This window comes from Parambassis ranga, chromosome 8 (assembly GCF_900634625.1).
Source record: "Parambassis ranga chromosome 8, fParRan2.1, whole genome shotgun sequence".
Lineage (NCBI taxonomy): Eukaryota > Metazoa > Chordata > Actinopteri > Ambassidae > Parambassis > Parambassis ranga.
The window spans coordinates 6,551,828-6,568,355 of NC_041029.1; the positions used below are offsets into that span (position 1 = coordinate 6,551,828).

Below are 16,528 nucleotides of genomic sequence, written 5' to 3' on the forward strand. Positions count from 1 at the left end.
GCGTGCTGCAGGTCATGTTGCAGGGCTCTGGCAGCACTCCTGTTCCTCCTTACACAAAGGAGGAGGTAGCGGTCCTGCTGCTGGGTTGTTGCCCTCCTACAGCCTCCACATCTCCTGGTGTACTGGTCTGTCTCCTGGTATCTCCTCCATGCTCTGGACACTGTGCTGACAGACACAGCAAACCTTGCCACAGCTCTCATTGATGTGCCATCCTAGATGAGCTGCACTATCTGTGCAGCCTCTGTGGGTTGTAGACACCGCCTCATGCTACCTCTAGTGGTGAGGGGCTGACAAAATGCAAAAGTGATCAAACATCAGGCAGAAAGGATGAAAGCAGAGAAATGGTCTGTGGTCAGCACCTGCAGAACCTCTGCTTTATAGGGCTGTCTTGATAACTGCCTCTCATTTCCACCTGTTGTCTGTTCCATCTGCACAACAGCAGCTGAAACTGATTCACAATCAATGTTGATCCTAACTGGACAGGCTGCTTCACAGAAGTGTGACAGACCTGGAGTTACATTGTGTTGTTTGAGTGTTCCCTTTATGTTTTGGAGCAGTGTATAGTGTCTGGTTTAATATATAAAAGAAATGGTTCCAGAAAACTTCTTTATGATAGGGAGGTAAAAAAATGATGTGGAAACAGAGACTGCGTCAAGCAGGAGCTGAAAATTAAGCCAACAGGTAAGTGACATAAAATAATACTTCCTGGGTTCAGTGAGTACTTCCTTCCTGTCTTATTAGGTCTTCTTGTTTGTAGCTGGTATTTGTTTTTGTTACCAAAATAAGTAAAATAAATAAGAAAATTAACATTTTAAAGTAAAAATAGTCAAAATAAATACACAGAATTACATTAGTTTATCTTCAGAATGTTTTATTAGTCATACCAGCAGTAGGAAAATAACAGGTAATAACATTACTGATAGCTCTGTTTGATTTAAGTATATCTCTACTTTCTTTTTATAAAACAAATACATACTATTCTTTATTATGAGTTGGGCTCTTCAAAGTGTGGTGTTGGTGCTGCAGGCCCTTGTGAGGTATCTGTGGTTGTGGAAGGTCTCTCTCAAACTGGCCTTCAGGACTTTCATTAGAGGTGCGAGGCTGTCCATGTCCTCTTGAGGGCGCTGTTGGATAAATTAAAAAAAAAAAACTGTGTAAAGGCATCACGATCTAAAACAAACACTGAGCTGCTCACTCACTCCTCTCACCTTTGTAAGGGCCCGCATCAGCCGGTGCAGGGCAGCATCCTCTCTGTGTGGACACAGGCTGGTCACTGTGCTCACGCAGCTCAGCAGACAGTAGATGGTGTGTTTCTGTGGCTGTAATGATGCAAATTAGCATGTTATATGTTTAATGGAGAGGTGCCTGATTATTACATATTATATTACCTTTTTGAGCACACTGAGAGGCTTCCTGTTGCTTGCTTCAGCAGTCAACCTTCTGACATCCTCAGCACTGAGAACAGGCTCCTGAGTGAGAATAGGGAGAAGGAAGTGTTTTTGTAGTATTAGCCATTTAAAGGGACAGTTCACCAACCCCCCCCCCCCTAAAATCAGATGTCAGGATTTTCCTTTACTAGCATGCAGTGCTATTTATCTATGTAGATTTGTTTGTATTCAAACTGCAACACCGCTCATTGATGGCACTGACCCTTAACTTCTCCAGCCAGGTCCACAACAGACAACAGAGAACTTGAGGGTCTGACTCCGTGACTAACAGAGCCCAGCCACAGTCGCTGCTGTTTAGCTCCTCCTGTTGGAAATGTGAACAGAAGAATCAATGTTTCTATAGTTTCTAATGTAGAGACCTGTACGTCGTGTACCGTACCTGCAGCAGAGCTGACCTCTGCAGAACGATTTCTCCTGGAATACTGTGTTCTGCCATCGCCTTGGCGACAGAACGGACCATCGAGGTCGGGCCTGGGTTATATACATTTCTGTGCAACTTTAAGTGAAAGAAATCAGGAGGTTTTAAAGCATTCACAGTAATGTTTTGTCTTTTTTAACAGTGTAATGAGATGATACCTCAATGTTGGAGCTGTACTTGTGAAGTGCTGTTGTAGATGTGCACTTTGACCTGTTAGCACAGCTGCTGCTTGTCCTCAGGCCTGGCATTGCGAAGTTGAGTGTATGAGATTCCTTTATGGAAGTCAGACTGCCTGATGAAAGTGAAACAAGCACCGGTCTCAGATCAGCTCTTATAAGATCCTGCACACACCAGTGTGTTTCGTTTCTGAGTGAGGTGGTGCTGCATGGACTCAGCTCCAGGTCCTTCAGGACAGAGAAAAGAGAGAAATGCCTGTTTAACAAGTCTGACTTCAGGAACTTTCATTTATAGATGCATAATTTGAGACTTAACCTCGATTGCTGTGATTTTTGCAAGGTCAGAGTCACTGTAGCTGCGTTTGTACAGCAACAACTCCCGCTTTCTGTCCAAGAATCTCAATGGCTCGTCCCAGGATAAAACAGACTCTAAGCTCGCCCTCGAACCCTTAAGACCTTCCCTCATCAAGGGCAAGTACTGTTTGTCCACCAGGGTCTCCCTCACAGTCCTGCCCAGGGTCCGTAGTGCTGACCTCTGATCCAGCTCAGCATGGATCTCTGGAGGAGAAGGCAGACCCAGAGCTAAGCAGGACAGACGGACACACAGGAGGTACACCACCTAGTCACAGTCAGAGGAGGAGAAGGTTAGCAGTGTTACACTGTGGACCCCAGGGGATTGATGCAGTTTAAAGGCCTGACCTTTGGTGTCTGTCTGAGCCTGCGGGCCTCCTGGCCATGCAGCAGGAGTGCTTGTCGGTTTAAGTAATGCTGTAGGGTGAAGGGGGCTCCGTGCCTCAGGCTGAGGTCTGGGTACTGAACCAGCTGTGTGCCAAGCAGGCGGCCAAAGTCAAACACCATGTTTATTTGTGCTCGGGTTTGAATGGAGCGAGGCCGTTTAATCCGCACATAGTGTACGGCCTCGCTTGGGCTGATGCGCAGTGTGTAGATCAAATAACAGGCTATGAGGACACCTGTCAAACACAGAAGAGGATTATGGGTTTCTATCATGTTCTGCATGTGGACTGTAACTACAGTATGTTTGTTTTACTGCACCTGTTCTGCCCAGACCAGCATGGCAGTGCACAGCCACTCTTCCCTCCCTCACCGCAAAGGCCAGAACCTTCACGCCATCGATTATACCAACAAGAGATGACACGCCAAAATCTGGCATCCCAAAATTGTAAAAGTAAACTGCAAAACAGATTACACACACACATGAATACACAGTATCTTATCAAAAACAAACAAACAAATTCAGTATTTGGAGATCTCACTGTCATTATCCATGAAGATCTGTGGCGAGTATGTAAAACCACTTTCAGGGTCTAGAGGAGGCCCACAGTGAGCATGCTCTCCCGGAAGCTGCATGTTGATGATTGATCTGATGTTTAACCTGGAAAAAAAAATCAGTTATGAGGACAGTGCCTGCAAAAAGTCACACACTGCATCCAAGAGTGTAATACTGGCTGGCAATTACCGTTGAAATTGCTCTACGATGTTGTACTTCTCGATTAGATGATTGGACGGTCGGGTCATGGCAATGATGTCATCTGTCACCCTAGGATGGGAAGTTCATAAACAGTAAACACACCCTTTCCTTTCTGTTCTGCTTTATCACATGACAACTGTTAAGACTGCAGCCAGATCGTCTCACCAGGAGGAGAAGAGGCCTCGAATCACTTGTTGGTTTAGTTTCCAGCATTCTGGTCCCTCGTAGCGACAGTCTATTCCTCCACAGGCCAGCAGACAGAGAAGCTTGGGAGGTATAGCTTTCACAAAGTTCTCTCTGGCCTGGGAGTAAAAAGGCCGTGGTACTGGTACGTGCGGCATCAATGTCGGCATTTTCCTGCACAGGGACAGTACCCCAACATCAGTTTCTGCAAATGTCACCTGGTTGGCTCTTTAAACCAAACTCCTGATCTGGCTGAAAAGCTTTATCAGCTGGCCTTCTGTTAGCAAATTACTATCAGCTAACATTACAATGCATTGTTGTTTGGTACAATTAATTAACTAATGTTAGCCTGACTCATTTACAAACGTCTGCACTAGTACATGATATAATGGTACAAAGCACATAGCAGGTCAACAGAATTTAAAAAGAGCCTTTTAGAGAGAATCCTATGAAATGTATTGCAGTCAAATTCCAGACTTACCCTGCGATTGTATTGGTGCAGTGAAGCTGTTATTCCTCTTTAATGGAGATTCAGCAAGTGCGGCTGCAGAAATGTGAAAAACGAGGCTGATGGACTCATCAGAACACACATGGGATGGTGTATCTCAACCCACTGTAGATACACACACACACACAGATATGTCTGTTGACCCAGCTACACTAAGCCTGATTAGCTGTCATAAAGACATTACAACAGGCTTTCATGCCTCGTAGCAAGCCAATTATATAATGCTTATACCTTCACCTACAAATGCAGTATGTCCTAATTACCTGGGACCAGTGAATAACTCATACAGTACATCATTTTGGTTTGATTGTGATGCAGTAAGTACTCTGTTGGCCTTAACCACTTAACAGATGTCTGAAAAATTTAAATACACCATGAATGGGTAATTAATGGGTCTCGAAAGGGGCATTTATTTCAAATCCTGTAGCACAACAGAAAACTGTGAATCACCTCCTGTCCGCAGGAGGAGCTCTGGACATATAGTGTCTGCCACTGCAATGCAGCAGTAGAAAAGATCTGAGAGATTAGGCAGCCACAAGATCCTAACCATAGTGTAATCAAAGGCTGAGTTTGAGCTTTGGATCATTGTCCTGTTGTTACTCATATTTTCATAGTAATGTGTTCTACTAAATATCATTGTAATTACAACACTATGATAATGTTCTATTATCTAAATAGACTAATAGTAGTCTTAATCTACTTAGTACAATCCCATCACATCATGTTTACATTTGTACATGCAGCACCTGACAGGGAAGTAGCCATATTTACATAAAATGAAAATACTGTGCCTACCATTATACAAAAACACTTAAATCTTTACCAGAAGTCTCACAAAACATAATTTTTTACAGATGTTTCAAAGTACTCTTTTCACAGAAAAGATCAACACAATATGAATAAAAAGACCAGCTACCAGCTGAAGCACAGTTTTATTGAACCGCTTCAGTGAGGTTTTATAGAAATGGTCATTGAAAATAGAGACGAGGCCTGCAGGAAGTCCAACCTGAAACTCAAGAAGCTCATGCACTCTTGCGTTGTTTCAGCCAGCCATGATCTGCTTGACAAATGCTGTAAGACAGAAAAAGACATTTCCTTGAGTCATCTCTCCAGGTCTGTGTCTATTGATTGTTTTGGGATCCTTTGTGTTACCTTCATAGTTAATACATCCGTTAGCATCTTCTTGTCCTGCCAGCAGCTGATCCACCTGTTCCTCTGTCATCCTCTCCCCTAATAACACAAAACTATGTGATATATAATGTCTGAGCATGCTCAGTGTTTAACACAAGGTTTAAAAAGAAATCGTCATACCCAAAGTAACCAGCACATGTCTCAGCTCTGCGCCCATCACCGTCCCATTTCCTTCCTTATCGAAAACTCGAAGGCCTTCCACAAAATCCTCGTATGTCCCCTGTTCACACAGTTAATCATTAATAATAACATTTCTAATTAATTAACCGCCGCTTGTGGGAGGTGAAAACTTCAGTCTTACTTTGTCTTTGGACTGAGCCACATGTTGCAGCATTGGTAGAAAAGTCTCAAAGTCCACCAGTTTAACATCCATTTCTGTTCAAAGAATGGGCACAATCTGAGCCTTTTCTTCAATACAACAGTGGTAAGCCTAATCATAGTTAAAACGTGTGTGTGGTGTGTGTACCTTCAGGTTTGGGTCGTCCCAGCACTCGTAGGACTTCAGCATTGGTTGGATTTTGCCCTAGAGCTCTCATCACATCTCCACACTGAGAGAAAGAAATCTTCATCTGACCGTCTGGAGTTCTGTCAAACAGCTGGAAGGCTTCTTTAAACTCTGCACAGATTTAAAACTAGGATTAGATATCTGAGAGTCTGTATACAAATATTTGTTTACTTTCAGGTTTACCTTCGACTTGATCAGCGCTGAACTCAATCTGAAAAGAACAAATTGATAATCTGAATAAAAGCAAAAAAATGCAGATTGAAGAATAAGAGCTTAATTGTTAATCTGTGACAGACCTTGATGCTGTTTGGATCAAAGTCCGGTTCTTTAGCTGGTTGTGGTTCAGGTGAAGTTTTTGCTGCTTCCTTCTTCGGTTCTGGTTTCTTGGGGGCCATGATAACAAAAAAATAAATGAATTAAGCAAAACAGAAAATGAGGATGACAGAGGAGACAGAGGTAGAGAGACGAAGAGAGGAGGAAACGGAGGGGATTCCTTGGTGAGACTGTTTAAATAGTCGCCACTCTCAGAGCTCATCATCTCCATTTAAGGTCAGAGGATAAACTAATGAATGAATCCTCACAGGGTTCCCGCTGTAGAGAGACACACTTCAAATAGATGTGAAACAAATTCCTCAAACCTCTGCTGGACTCACATGTACTGACACCACCTTAAATAGAAAACATCAAATATTCTCTACTGGCTCTTCCCTAAATAGAAAGCACGTAACATTCCTTATTATTTCAATATATTTGTAGAGAAGCAAGTCAGTCACAGCTGATGTTATATGTGACTGATTCTATTCCAGAAACATTTAAAAGTAATCTAGAGTCACATTTTTGTTTGTGTTTACTTCATACGCGCTCACCTTGAGACCTGCATTAAATGTACCTTTCTATGCAGATGATACCTGCCTATATTTTATTTTTAAACAGCGAGCACGCTCTGAGTTTTTGTTAATCTGCCTGTGTGTTTTAGCTGACATATAGAACAAGGCTGTATCTTATTTCACCAGATTAAGAAAGTGATGCTGAAAAAGGAGTCCATGTGTTACTACAGGATGACCTTTACACATAGACTCAGTGATGTATGTGATGCTTAAAACCTTTATGACACTGAACCATCGCTATTAGTGCTGCAGCCCTGCTGGAGCTCTCATGAGGCCATGAGAAGCTCCTTCTACTGTACTTCATTCCTTTACTTGTCTCTTTCATGTGTTATACTTCCATTGTGTCACCAGTAAGCGGCAGTCTGTCCTGTATGTGTGTCAGCTGTGTTGTTTCTTAAAGGAGGGCTTTGGTTTTAGTGCTTGCTTATGATGGATGTAAGGAGCATCAACTCTCCATATGCTCTGTATTGTACATACACCTGACTCAGTATGGATGGATCAAAACCAACATATCTCAACATTAACAGATGTTCTACTTGTCTGATCTTTGGAAGAAATCCACAATGTTTACATCCAAATAGGCTAAAACATATCACTGCAGCTTACAGCTGTTTAAAGTGGCCACCAGGTGGTGATGTGTTCACACCTCAGTCTCTGTCTTTACCAATGTATCCTGTACAAATAACTGGGTTCTACATCATTCATTCTGACAAAAGAAGTGGGTGCAGTGCAGACTGTGTTGGTTTAGTTTTTAAGTTTAGAGGTCCTGGTTCTGTCCTGAGGAATTCACATCTGAACTTTGGATAATGATGAATCAGTTGTAGATACTGTAGTACATGTAGGAAAGTTCAACCTAGATCCAAAACCTCTGACTCTAAAACAGATCCAGGTTTCCTCAAAGGTAGGCTGACCATCGACTTGGAGTATTTGCAACAGTTTGTTAGTTGTTTTCCAGACTGCCTTCATGATTCCAAGATCTTACATTCTGTTGAGGAACCTGAAGAGTTTTCATGATTCAGCCTCACTGATGTCTTTAGAGTAAATGTGGAACAATCAGCCCCCCCCCCGATGGTGCTCCTGATTAAGACAAAACTCCCACCCCTCCTCTTCTCACCAGAAGACACAAGTCGTTGATTCCACCACCTGCGAGCAAATCTCCTTGCAACAGTTCTGCAAAAAATAAAAAAATAAAAAAAATCACTGACCAGCAGATTTCTATAGACTTTACTTTAGAGACACTGAAATACAAAGAAAAAACTAATTATATTTAGTTTATTAACTATCAATCACTTCAGCATTCAGAATCTGTTTTTATTCGTGACACATGATTTGAAAAAGTCATGGTGGGAACTGATGAACATGTGGCTTCACGTGTGTGTGTGTGTGAGTGTAATGACACACTACCTGACCTCTCAGGTTTCAGTCAGAGAGGGGAAGCAAGGCGAGGCCAGAAGACTGCAGACAGACAGACAGAGTGAGAGACAGACAGGCTCGAAAGACAGACAGACAGAGAGAGACAGACAGGAAGTCAGGCTGACACGCCGCTGACACGCCGCTGATGTTTACTGGAATTACTTTGGAATAAACAACAGAAGCAGGTAAGGCTGAGCCATCATGTGATCGGAGTCTTTGATTTCAGATGACACTGAGATGTGAAATGAAGCCTGGGTTTATATGGAGGACTGGACTCTGCACAGATTTCAGAAAGTGGTCACGCTGTTCCTTGGACCTGTTTTCTATTATCTGAAACTGCGAGAAGCTGAACTTACAGTAGATTTTTACTGTTTTATCATCAATTCGTCAACTTTTATCATCAATGTAAAAACAACAACATTGAAACTGTTTATGAGCAGAACCAGAACTGATTTTCAATGTATCATTCACGTCACCTTTAGACGTTACAGTGTTGTACCTAATGCTCGCTGTGTGTGTTGTCTGTGTTCAGTGTGTAGTACACCTGCTGTGCAGCTGTTACACTGATACCCTCTGTCATGATATCGACTCATCAGGCTTTGAAATTATTCATCTGGAGGGAGAGCGTTCAAACAGGCATAGAATTGTTCACCAGTTCACAAGACTCAGGGTCACACAGGAGTCCTGGACTCAATCCTAGACCCAGTGCTGGCGAGACTAATGGACTTGACACTTACTCCCAGCTGATTTTTGAAGGTCAAAGGTCATGCCTTCTCTCACTGTAAACCACAGATGTGCATGAGGATGCTTCTACAGGGCATCGGAGTCTGTAATGAATCTTCACAGCTTGTTTTAAGTCATTTTAACATTTTTATAAATGACTTAAAATGTCATAAAATAATTTACAAAAAGTGGTATTAGTAAATTTAAGGCCAAAATCAGAAACTTGTTTATTCCGACCAGAGTTCAGTCCAAAGGTTTCATTACAGTTGTTGAAAGCAAAATTTGAAAAAGTGTCTTTATTGTTTCTGTTTGTGTGATCCTCTGTCATGTGCTGACTCTAGAATAATGACATCAGTGTCATACAAAGTGGACACATGACCTGCGAAGGGTTTCCACTACTCCACTAGTGAGTTCCACTACAGCCACCACCATGAGTCTGGTGAAGCTGGTCTCTAAACTGAGACAGGGAGAGAAGGTGGATGGGAGGAATGGCCAGTTGGATCTGCTGAGCTAGAACCCCTGCCTGAGCCTCTACTTGTAATGTGGAGGAATAGATGTGAGCAGAGATTGTGTACAGTAGCTCCTTCAGAAGTTTGGTTGATGGTTGACTTCAGTTCATTTGATACTGTCTCTTCCTCTTGTGTTGGAATGAGGACAGATGAGTTACAATGGCTCACTAGCCCACCTAGTGGAACAAAGTGGATTTACATGAGCTCATGGACTGTGGCATCGGCATTTTAGCTGTGATCCTTATACATTCTGAATGATAACTGGCTGCTCGGTTAAATCCCAGCAGGTGGTAACCATGGCAACTAAACAGATGCTCTGGTAATAGATAGGTTAAGAGCAGTAACCTACATAGACAGAGACAGTAAAAGTCTCCTGGGTGTCTCTTTTCCTGTCACGTTATGTGTTACTAGCTGATGGTCAGCATCATACATACCATATCAGTAAATCTCCGACTGGTTTAATTATGATGGTTAGAATTACTGTGCTACATTATCCAATGCTAAATGTGACTCCACCTTTTAATAGGTTTAGAGGGACTTGTTTGCTCAGTGGCAAGGTTCAGGTTGGGTTTTATAAGACAGAGTACCGCCTGAGGTTAGAGTTTAAGATAAGGCAGCAGACGCAGTATTTATAGGCAGGCTGACTGTGTTGAACGAGCTGATCAGGGATCAGATATTAACAACTGCTGCCACCAACAACTGCTGCAGTTTAAATTAGCACAGAGTGGCTGTGGCCCGGCTAACCGCTAACTGAGCAGGGTCACACTGAAAGGTTAACAGTCTGCCAGAGGAAATAGCATTTGGCTAGTCAGATTAGCACTACTAGCTTCAGTTCGGGATAGTATGTATGCTATATGATAAGGTGGCAGCTAATAACCCAGGAAAGCTTTAATAGAGATGGATTATCACGCATATCGTGTTGCTAAAGCTCTGCTGCAGCATTGCTGACAGCAGCCTCGCCCAGGAGGGGCAGCACAAAGCTTAACCATGCGCTACTAGCTGCTAACATGAGATACATCAAGCTAATGATTCCTGACTCAAATTAAAGGTGTTTATTTTCATATGCACAGCAATGAAACAATTAAATTCTTACTTTGCCATGAAATTTAGGTATATGAAAAAATAGAATAATTTTAAAACGCATGCAAAAATAAAAAAATAAATATCAACTATGAATATATATATATATATATATATATATATATATATATATATATATATATATATATAAATGTGCATTGTGCTACATCAGCTATTGTGCAACATTCAGTGGAGAACAATTCTGCAAAACTCATACAACAGACAAATTGAATTAAGTCTGACCTGCCAACAAGTAATCCATATGACTAATTTTCGATATACACCTAATATCTTGATCATGCTTGTGCACGTGTACACGGTATGTTGTAAATGATGCACACAGATTTGTTTTGCAAACTTTTATTTCAGTGTTAAGACTTTAAAAATGTGGTGTTTATGGCTTCAAATGGAGTGCTGGTGGTGTTGAATAACAGTCAGTAGCATCACATTTAAGTACTGTCCCAAAATGTACCTCATTCCCTGGAGTCTTCTGAAGTTGAATATCAGACTGTTTTACTTTATTTAGGCTACCCCTGTGCTGCACAGTGTTATGTTCGCATGCATGTGATTATAGTGCACAGTCACGTTTTGCTTCATCGGTGGAGGTCTCTTTGAGGACCGCTGAACCTTATTAATCAAAGCCATAAACCATTAGAACTATTTAGAAGCATTTGATTCGAACTTTCTTGAATAGTTACCTGATGTGAGTCAAACTGAGCTCCATATGTGTAGCGGGAAACTGAAAGGGACGAGCTCTGGGAACAGGCAGCAGCTGCAGAGGCAGAGGATCATCAGAGGAGATACTCAGCACCTGTAGATGTCTATGAAGTGCAGACTCAAAGCAGTCACAGCATGTAAAGGATATGCAGCAAAGTATTAGATGTGGTTATATACAGATCGTTGCTGCGTCTCAGTCTATTGAGCCCTAAAATCTGGAATGCGCTTTTTGATCACATGACACACGTTTGATGAGTTGGAAAAGGTTAATTGGTGCAAAACTGTTCAATCAGCACGTCATTTTTACTGTCAGAGGTGGCGGTTGCTGTCATTTGCTGTGCTTACATGGAGGTCTCGTTTGATTTAGGCTGTTTAAACTGAATGAAACTCACACGCTCGCTCACGCACACCCACATGACTGCAGTGCTTTCGGAGGTTTAAGAGTTACATGTTTCTTGGCATCTGTATCGCAATGTGATCCTTACACACACACACACGCACATGCTAGTATATCTGTGTGTGTCCGAGTGTGTGTTTGTGTGTTAATGTTTGGCAGCAACTCCATACTGCGGCTCGTTTTTGTCCGCAGAGATTTCAAGAAAGAAACTGGAGAATCTGAACTTGACTGTCAGTAAGTTTCTGGCTGAGTACGACTCAATCAGAGAGAGAGACACACACACAGCAGAATTTAACACCAACATTTAAAACCAACAATCCTCTCAGGGAGACAAATTTATCAGAATGAAACCACAGACCAACACACCAGTGAGCTGGGATGACACTAGTTCTCACTGATCTGTTGCCAGTTAATATATAAAAAACATGTGTGAATAAAACTATTTTAACTTTATTTTACTGAAGAGGTGTGCTACACAAGCTGCACAAGCATAAAAAATAATTTATATTTAAGGTAAAATGTGAATTTATTTAATTTTAAAATAAGCAGAGCTGATCCAATCTCACCAATTTGTCAAAAACATCTTTACGGTGGATTTTTTTTAAAATTGAGATGCTCAGGCTTCCTTGTACTGAAGAGATCTCCAGCTGCTTTGAGGCTACCAGCAGATAATCCCTGCATTAAGTCCTGGATTGGCCCCAGGGACCTCCGCCCAACCTGGCTGTGCCTTGTAGACGTCTAAACACACACACATGGTATCCTCATCAGGTGCCAAGGCTGCTTTGTATGGCTCTTCTCAATGTGTTGCTCACAAAGCCCAGTTTTATAAAAAGCCAATCTAGCTGAAATGGGCTCAGTGCAGCCACATATCATGTATAACCAAGTCTTCAGGATCCAGACCTGACACATTCAAGAAGCCTCCCTTAAGTGGCCACTTTTAAAACTACAGCTTTGTACTTCTTCTTGCCACTCTTTGTCGCAACATAATAAAATGAATGTGTGTACAGATAACTATTTACCCTCAAAATTTAAATTTAAATTTTCTGAGGTGTAAACAGCGCCCCCTGTATGTAGGAGGACTCTGCCATCTGAGGACTGTCATTTGCTTCCTGCTCAAACACATCGTTTGACTTCAGCATGGAGAGCTGACAGAGGGACAGGAAATACCGGACGTTTCTGACTGCGTCCAACAACATTCTGCAGTCTACAGTTTCACACAAACACACACACACACATGCATGGTGTGTGTGTGTGTGTGTGTGTGCCAGCATTAAAAGCAGAAGGACTTTTCTCTATCAGTGTGACACAACATCACACTCTGCTGGAACAACAACACTGATAACAGCTGTCTGTGTTTGTGTGTGTCTGTGTGTGCGCGCAGTGCAACAGGAGAGACGGCTTCATCAGTAAACCCTGTGCCTCTCTCTGAGAGAGACGATCGTAGTTTTATTAACCCTCAAACTGCTAAGTCGTTCCCAAAACACTGGTATTTTACAGCACTAAACATTTATTACACCACAAATCATGTTGCTGTAACCTCTTTAGTGTTGACATTAAGATATTCTTGGGTCACATATGCAGCTTTTGAAACCCCATTACCAAAAAAAAAAAATGATGTTCTGCACTGAACGTGATGCCCAGGTGCTGCAGCATCATGATACTATGACAGTGAGAAAAACAGACTCACACACAGGCCCAGCCATACACCACTGTTTAAACATCAAATCAAAGTAGACACAACAATGTATTGCATATTTTAATAATAAAAGGGGTGGGGCTTAAGGACTTTAATGCCATCTTGTGGTTAAAACTGAAATGAACATGACTAACGCTAATGCAGTTTGTCCCCGTCAGTCTGTGTGTGGCGCCGGTTATCACAAAGACAAGAGGCTGAGTGACATGTTGGTGATGGTCACACGTTTACAAACACACATACTGTACACATGCAGCTCACACACACACCTTCAGTTTAAAACAACGGATGAACCGACAGCAGCGGTGACAGTAAGAGCCATGTTAATGTTTCTGTGGTTACACTTTGAATTAGTCTTCATGTGTGACTGTGTATTTGTACATGTGCCTGAGACATGATAATGTATGTTTATGTTTTTGTGTGATGATGGATGAATGTTTGTTTTATATTGCTCAGTTTGATTTAGTTCATGTTTTATGTCAGTCAGGAGCACTTAAACGAATCAACAGTATGTTTGTTCACTCTTTATTTCACTTTATTGTCATTGTATAACATGAAACAGCATTTTAATGTGAATCATTTTGATGGGCCTTGCTTTTTATGGTAGTCATATTTATTATGTACTCATTGCTAAGCTAACTAAAGCTATCTTTGATTACATTTGTGATTTAGTTGGTCGTTTGTCTGTCAGTGTCCTGCTCCTTGTGGTTCCTGTCTTCTGATTATTACATTAGTAAAGCGCAGATGTCAGAAAATGTGTTCCCAGTGAGGGATTGTTCAGTGTATACCGGTGTATATGATGTCCCGCTGGTTGTTGCTCACACTGTGATGGTGAAAAGAGATCAGCAAGATACTGACACCGGCAGGGTGTTTACTAACGGCCATAAACATTTTAAAGTGCTGGATGCTTAGAAACTTAGAGTTCATGTTGACTGAATAAAGTGTGGAAAATCACACAAGAGGGGAGGAGTAGTGGATGTTCAATAGCAGCATTGTGTACAGTACAGACGGATGATGTTGGTGGCATCTCTGCAGGCAAGTATTAGTATGTTTGTCACTCTACATGGACCTCAGGATCTGTGACACAATAACTAAAAACAATGTGAGACAGAAACAAAAATAAATGAGATGTCCACATTTTAGGCCTCACTCATTTTGCCGTGCATGGAAGAAGTTTAGGCCCACTGATTTACATATTTAAATCAGAATTTGCATAAAATATGATTCATTTACATTTCGGAAAATTCTAAATCCTAAATTTAAGGTCAGAGCTGTGAAAAAAAGATAAAGTTCTGAACTTAAGAACTTTAGTTTAAGTTTAAAAAGCTGAACTCCTTTGCATTTTTTACAGTGGATGTTATTCTTGTGCGTTAAAAGCTGTTGAAGAATGAACAGACCTGCTGCTGCATAAACACATTAACATTCATATCAACAAGACTTTTATCTGTTATGTTGTCATTCTTAAGCCCCACTGACAGCAGAGGAAATGTGTGTGAGTGTGTGCGTATGTGTGTCTATGTGCGCTTGTGTGTCTGTCTGTATTTAGCTGCCTGTAGCCTAATATTTGTGGGAACCAGCAGAGTCACTGAGCTGATGGACAACTGAGAGTGAGAGGGACAGACAGATGGACAGTCTGATTTAGACTTACTGTACATATTGAAACTTAGAGCCTTAAATGTCTCACTGAGTCACCTTTTAATCAACAGTGAGAATATCAGCCCATATTGATCATCATGACTGACACACCTGGATCTTGCCAGCTGTGAATCTGACATCTGTGAGGCAGAGGCTTGAATGTTTCCACATTTGACTACTACTATTTTATTAATGGGAGAAGTGTCTTCTATCAATCTGATGATCAGCTCCAGCTTTTTACGGAGAACTGCTTTATCAGACCATCATAAAAATTCTGTGTTAAAATTACACTCTTTGGTCTAAAAATGTGACAAACCCATTTAAAAAAGATAAAAAAAAACAGGACGTCTTTGTTACTTTTGGAGTGGGATTTGACAGGAGGAGACAGACGGAGGCGAGTAGAATAAGGTAGGAGAAGAGAAGAGAGTTGCAGAGGAGAGGAGGTCAGCGGTTGATCAGAGGGAGGTGAGGAGGGGCTGAAAGAAAATCATGTAGGAACACTGAAAGGAATGAAGAGTGTGTGTGTGTGTGTGTATGTGTGATATGTGTGTGTTAGTCCTCCTGTGTGTGTGTGTTGGAATGAGCTGGGTCATCGTGCCTACTGTAATTTTACACCAGAGGGTCAAACTGATGACTCCCAACAGCTGTTGGTGCCATGGCAACGCATGGGTGGGGTCAACCCTGGCAACGGTAAAGACACCAGAGACATGAGGGGGGTGCGAGTGTCTTTGAGCTACTCCGCATTGGATTGGTCATTGGTCAGCTGCTTTACATCTGATTGGCTGTCTGACAAACTGATTTAATTGTCTTTATCAAAATAAGGGGTTTAAAACATAACCAGTATATAACAGAGGTAATCTATACTACATTAAAGGGCTTAGATTAAATGGGACAGTTAGGAACTGTCTTGAAATGGACAGATTGGTGGAGTGTTTAGGTTTGAATTCCACCTGTAGTGCTTGGACCGATCCTGTTTACCCTCTACATGCTTCCTTTAGGGAATATCATTTAGAAGCATGGAAAAAACTTGATGGTTATGCTGATGATACCCAGCTGTATTTATCCATAACATTCTCTCTCTGGATAGCATTACTTTGGCCTCCAGTACGACTGTGAGGAACCTCCGAGTTATTTTTGATCAGGACATGTCAATTATTACTCATAACAGATCTCTAAGACCTGTTTTAGCTTCTCTTCACTGGCTCCCAATAGGGTCAAAAATATTCTTAAAAATCCTTCTCCTTACCTACAAGGCTCTACATGGACTAGCTCCATTATATCTGCAGGACCTGATAGTACCAGATGTTCATACTAGAACACTCAGATCTCAGAGTGCAGCTTTACTTGTAGGATTCATAAAAGTAGAAAGGGAGGACGAGCTTTTAGCTATCAGGCACCTCTACTATGGAACCAGTTACCAATCTGAGTCCGAGAGGCAGACACTGCCTCCACCTTTAAGACTAGACCTAAAACCTCTATGTTTAACAAGATGAATAACTAGTCTAAACTGTAGTGTACAGAGATGTTAGGTATATATACAGTCACTTGTTGACATG

General features: G+C 41.7%; 2 protein-coding genes across 3 annotated transcripts; both read right to left on the minus strand.

Annotated features, from left to right (window-relative positions):
- Positions 1–1,001: 1,001 nt before the first annotated feature.
- Positions 1,002–3,884, minus strand: LOC114439502 (protein tyrosine phosphatase domain-containing protein 1). Its single transcript, XM_028411469.1, has 12 exons — positions 3,697–3,884; positions 3,520–3,600; positions 3,317–3,435; positions 3,096–3,233; positions 2,742–3,013; positions 2,359–2,661; positions 2,025–2,270; positions 1,828–1,944; positions 1,651–1,752; positions 1,389–1,469; positions 1,209–1,319; positions 1,002–1,124 (listed from the first exon to the last, which is right to left on the minus strand). Exons 1-12 carry the CDS (start codon positions 3,882–3,884, stop codon positions 1,002–1,004), a joined length of 1,881 nt encoding a protein of 626 aa, XP_028267270.1.
- A 1,278-nt stretch (positions 3,885–5,162) lies between these two features.
- myl4 (myosin, light chain 4, alkali; atrial, embryonic) lies at positions 5,163–8,348 on the minus strand. 2 transcript variants are annotated; one of them, XM_028411473.1, is made up of 9 exons: positions 8,210–8,348; positions 7,920–7,975; positions 6,215–6,301; positions 6,102–6,129; positions 5,880–6,029; positions 5,715–5,788; positions 5,534–5,633; positions 5,375–5,452; positions 5,163–5,293 (listed from the first exon to the last, which is right to left on the minus strand). In XM_028411473.1, the coding sequence occupies exons 5-9, from the start codon at positions 5,980–5,982 to the stop codon at positions 5,265–5,267; spliced, it is 384 nt and encodes a 127-aa protein (XP_028267274.1). In that variant the 5' UTR covers positions 5,983–6,029; positions 6,102–6,129; positions 6,215–6,301; positions 7,920–7,975; positions 8,210–8,348; the 3' UTR covers positions 5,163–5,264. The 2 variants fall into 2 exon arrangements, with proteins under 2 accessions (XP_028267274.1, XP_028267273.1); XM_028411472.1 differs by lacking the exons at positions 7,920–7,975; positions 8,210–8,348 and having other exon boundaries at positions 6,215–6,404.
- Positions 8,349–16,528: the final 8,180 nt, after the last annotated feature.